This window comes from Octopus bimaculoides, chromosome 23 (genome assembly GCF_001194135.2).
Source record: "Octopus bimaculoides isolate UCB-OBI-ISO-001 chromosome 23, ASM119413v2, whole genome shotgun sequence".
Lineage (NCBI taxonomy): Eukaryota > Metazoa > Mollusca > Cephalopoda > Octopoda > Octopodidae > Octopus > Octopus bimaculoides.
The window spans coordinates 11,948,750-11,953,319 of record NC_069003.1 but is presented as its reverse complement, the minus strand read 5'-3'; the positions used below and the strand labels follow the sequence as shown (position 1 = coordinate 11,953,319).

The following is a 4,570-nucleotide window of genomic DNA, read 5'->3' as shown; positions in this document are numbered from 1 at the left end:
ATATATATAGGCACACACACACATGGTGTGATGGGTAAATTGTTGCCATTTTGTACACATATATACATATATATATATATACACAGAAATGTATAAAACTAATTTAAGTAAGAAAGGCAAATATACACTTGTTTGAGATGCACTGGTGTACCTACTTCTAACTTATGGTTGAAACTGGGTTTGTATTTTCGTATGTAAACTGATTCAGTTACCTTAGTACTGTGTCATAGAAATTTGTAGTTCATGATCCCCACACTGAATTTCTTGACTAAACCATTGTATTTATCTAATCCATGTCAGTGAAAAAATTGGAATGAAGTTTTTTTTCAGTATCACTGTTCCGTTGCTCATAGAATCTTTCACTAATACTTCAAACTGTCTTTCCTATATCAATTTTAGAGAGATTTGCACATGATTCCTTTTAGCACTTCATATGGTATACCAATAGGTGGGGTGGTAGCACAAATTTTTTTCAGCCATTTTTACAGGTGTCACTGTCAAAATGTAAGACAGACAAAGAAAACTGATTCCATAAATTTACCAGTTTTCTCTGTGACATTTGATTTTGAGGTTAGTTTCTTGGAGGATTTTTCCTAAATTCTATTAGCTAATTTGCTATTTGGTGATGCAGCCATAAAAATTACGCTATCAAACCCATTCTTATTGCACCAAGTACTGGTTTTAGTTATCTTATTATTTCTAACTATCCTAAGGTGGCAAACTGGCAAAATTGTTAGCGTGCTGAGCATAATGCTTCATGGTATTTCATGTCCTTATGTTCTGAGTTCAAATTCTGCCTTGGTCAATTTTGCCTTTCATCCTTTTGGGGTCGATAAAATAAGTACCAGTCGAGAAGCACTGGGGTTAATGTAATTGACTAAAACCCCTCCTCCAAAACGTCAGGTCTTGTGCCTATAATAGAAAGGAATATTTCTAACTATCCTATTCCAAAATTTGCCATGGTATAGTGGACATGTTCAATCCTTGTGATTTTTTAGAATAGTTTTAAGCCTTTTTAGTTGCTCCTTTACACAGTAGGAGTCTATGTTTTTGTGTGTAGTCAAATAACTGCAATCAAAAGACATAATGCTAAATGTATTTTCACTATTTTCAGCATTAGTACACTGGTGACTCATTTGATGATGATATTGATATTAATTAAGGTATGGCATTGCTGGTTACGACTCTTACTTTTATTCAGGGGCATGCAGAATAACTGATTTGTGGAAGAAACCAAATAAGTACTTGTTTGGAGAGGAAATCTCCAATGGACGTTTCTTCTCACTTGCGGGAGCAATTGAACTGGCAGAGACAAATTTCTTCAAGGTCAAAGAGAAAACCACAGTCATTGACCGAGGTGTCAGTACATCAGTATGGTCAGCATGTCAGTATTTACCAAGCATGAAAGCAACTGTAACAACGACTTGGTATTTTGGTAAGTTGGAAAAAATTATATGTGTGCCTACCCTTCTTGTTTTTCTGTCCCTATTCTCTCTTTATATTTACCTTGTACCTTGAGGTTACACCCTCACCAGCTGGGAAAGCCATGTACAATGGAGTGCTGAAAAGTTCCTGGCTTTAAGGGTACCATGAAAGGCCTGGGTGGGGGCCTGACATTCCAAGTTCTTTTACAGAGCTTACAAAAACTGATGGATTGTTGCAATAAGTGTGTGAATCTAAGAGGGGACTGTGTTGAATAAAATTAACTGATCCTCCTGTACATTTTTTTTTTTTTGTTACCCAAAGCCGGGAACTTTTCAGTAAATCTTCATATCTCCTCTTCAGCAAAACATATGTTCTTGGCCTTTATCATAATTTCACCTCCTTCAATACTATACCACACTTAGCTGAGGAGTCTTGTTTTGCCAGGAAAAAAAAAAGAACCCACATGCTCTGGAAAGTGGTTGGCATTAGGAAGGACATTCAGCTGTAAAAATCATGCCAAAGCAGAAAATGGAGCTCAACACAGTCATTTGGCTTGTGAGTTCCTGATGAACTACCCAAACCATGCCAACATGGTAAATGGATGTTAAGTGATGATGATGATAATGACATGTGTGTGAATACAGTCTTTTTGTATTGCAAATCATTCCTCTCTCCTGATCCCCTTCCTATTGACATCTGTTCTTCATTCTTACCATTGTCTCTGACCATCACCCCCACACCAATCTTTGTACATCATTCACTACATTCACCCCTATATTTTAATCAATGCTGCTTTGTGCACTTCTGATTGGTTCCAGCTTGACAAAGCTTTGTATCCATCAAGAAATTTATTATTTGTTGCTTAAATTTTTTTTTTAATTACTGTTTGCTATTTAGATATATGAACAGCAGTTTTTAGTTATGAATGATGGATTCAGTGTTTGTAACTGATGAAGCATAAAGATGCAGAAATAAGTGTCCCACAGTCTGATGATATCATTTATAGCCCAGTAGGGGGTGGTTTTCACAAACACAGTCTATCAGAAGAATTTCTCTCCCAAACCATTTTCTGCAGCAAAGCCTTTCCACAATTAAGTGTACACAAACATGTTTATTATGTAGCTTGGCATATATTATGGCCTATGAATGACTTCAAATTGTATCAAGTAGAGGGGTCCTTGTTCAAGAATTCCAGGGTTTCAAGGAGTGTGGAACCACCACCTAGGCACTATTGTTTCCAGATCTACTCTGACCCTGAGCAGTAACACCCATCAAGGTCTCAGCTGTGGGTTAATTTAACATGTAACCACCTGAGCCAGGGTATGTTGAAATCATGGGATGTAGTATCGTGGATGTGAACTATTTCAGCAGGCGAACTTACTGAATCAATGGTGAATATCACTACATGCTAAGTGCATGAACAGACAACAATCTGTCAGCAGTCATAATTAACCACTTCAGTTAATGAACTACAGCTATTATCTGCAGTCACTGCATATGCAGATGAGATATTACAGCTAGCAAAAGACCAGTGTAAGATTGCTGGTCTTCCATAAACAACCTTGCCCAGACTTGTGCCTCGGAGGGGAACTTTCTAGGTGCAATCCTATGGTTGTTTCATGACTGCAGTAGATTTTTTATGTCTACTATGCAGGTCTATATACAATTATATACACCCGTATTTCAATTACTGCGATTAATTTGTTTCTAATTAATATAAAAAAGGTTTCTTTCTTTTCAGCAACAGAAGATTCAGTACCTGTGACACCAGTGAGACTTCACATGAAAGGAAAGGACAGTGATGGGGAGGCTCTTGAATACCAGTTTGAGTTTTTCCACTACAAGCCTTACATATTGACAGAGAAACCAATATTTGAGGTATGAAGTACTTTCTGTTCTTGCCACAATAATAATAAGGGTGGTAGACATGGCTGCATGGTAAGAAGCTTAAGAAATTCTTTAAACTTACAGATGATGTGACAACAGCCAGTCGATAGACAGACAGATAGAAACATATATACATATACACACAAATCAAGAGTAGAAGACAGAGAGAGAAGGCAAAAAGAGAGTGAGAGGAGAGACGGAAAGTACTTGTGCATACATTATCATACATTACGAATGAAGTATATATAATTTATATTTTCATGAAGAGGAAAAAGCCATTATGACCAAACCATATGCATATTCTTATTATATTCCAGTTTTAATCTGTCTTTCTTGCTATTATTAATTCTCTTCTCTTTCCGCAGACTCCACGAGGAACCGTATGTAATGGACGGAAACAAACGAAGCCTTTACCAGACTTCCCTGATGTTTTTAGTTGTACAACAGAGATTGTCAATGAAGCCCAAAACAAAATCCAATACCAGGAAGTAAGAGATATCTCTGATCCAATGTACAAAAAGAACACATCATGAGACACTACCACCACCACCAGTAATAATACGATTTCCCTCTCCCAATCTCCCCTGCATTGCTCTGGTTGGTTGACTTGGTCAGTTTATATCTCAGGTTTGTCTACACCGGTGCCTTGAACAAGTTTTTTTTTTCTATGATAGCCACAGGATGACCAATGCCTTGTGAATGAATTGAACAAATTGAAACTGAGCAAAAGTTCATTGCAAATACATCTCATTTCTTCTTTGCTCAATATATTTCTGAGAGGGTTGTGGGGACAGGTCCTCAAATCCGTCTTCCAATGGAGTCCTGTCTGAAGCAGCTGTCTCCAACTGATCTGGCTAGATCTGCAAGTGAGACAACTGAGCTTTAATACTGCAATTCACTAAGTTGAGGGGTCCTTAGTGAGGTCACCAGTGTTGGTACCACAAAAAAGCACCTAGTACACTCAAGAATCAAGCATTCTCCAAAGTTGATATGCCTGAAAGAAAAGGATAAGCTTATTGTGTGAAGATAAGAGGGCAGTCGTGGACATGTGTTTCTGGCTCAACAGCTATCATCAGTACAACAATTGTCCTTACCTATCTCAACCTATCACCAGCTATTAAGGGACATAGACATATACAAAAAGAGTAGAACACATTTATGGCCGAGGTAATTTGCATAAATTTGACAAAAATGAGTCAAGAGAAATAATTCTTAGTATATATATATATATATATATATATATATAGCAATAAGAAAA

The 4,570-nt window shown here is 37.1% G+C and overlaps 1 protein-coding gene across 2 annotated transcripts in view; it reads left to right on the top strand.

Annotated features, from left to right (window-relative positions):
* The window catches only part of LOC106883599 (uncharacterized), a 44,795-nt gene that overhangs the window by 13,067 nt on the left and 27,158 nt on the right, over window positions 1–4,570 (top strand). Inside the window, exons 4-6 of one of the 2 annotated variants that reach the window (XM_052976002.1) lie at window positions 1,202–1,435; window positions 3,167–3,303; window positions 3,678–3,800. In XM_052976002.1, coding sequence (XP_052831962.1) covers window positions 1,202–1,435; window positions 3,167–3,303; window positions 3,678–3,800 — 494 coding nt within the window. The remainder of the gene's footprint in view (window positions 1–1,201; window positions 1,436–3,166; window positions 3,304–3,677; window positions 3,801–4,570) is intronic. The other variant, XM_052976003.1, reaches the window with a different exon arrangement.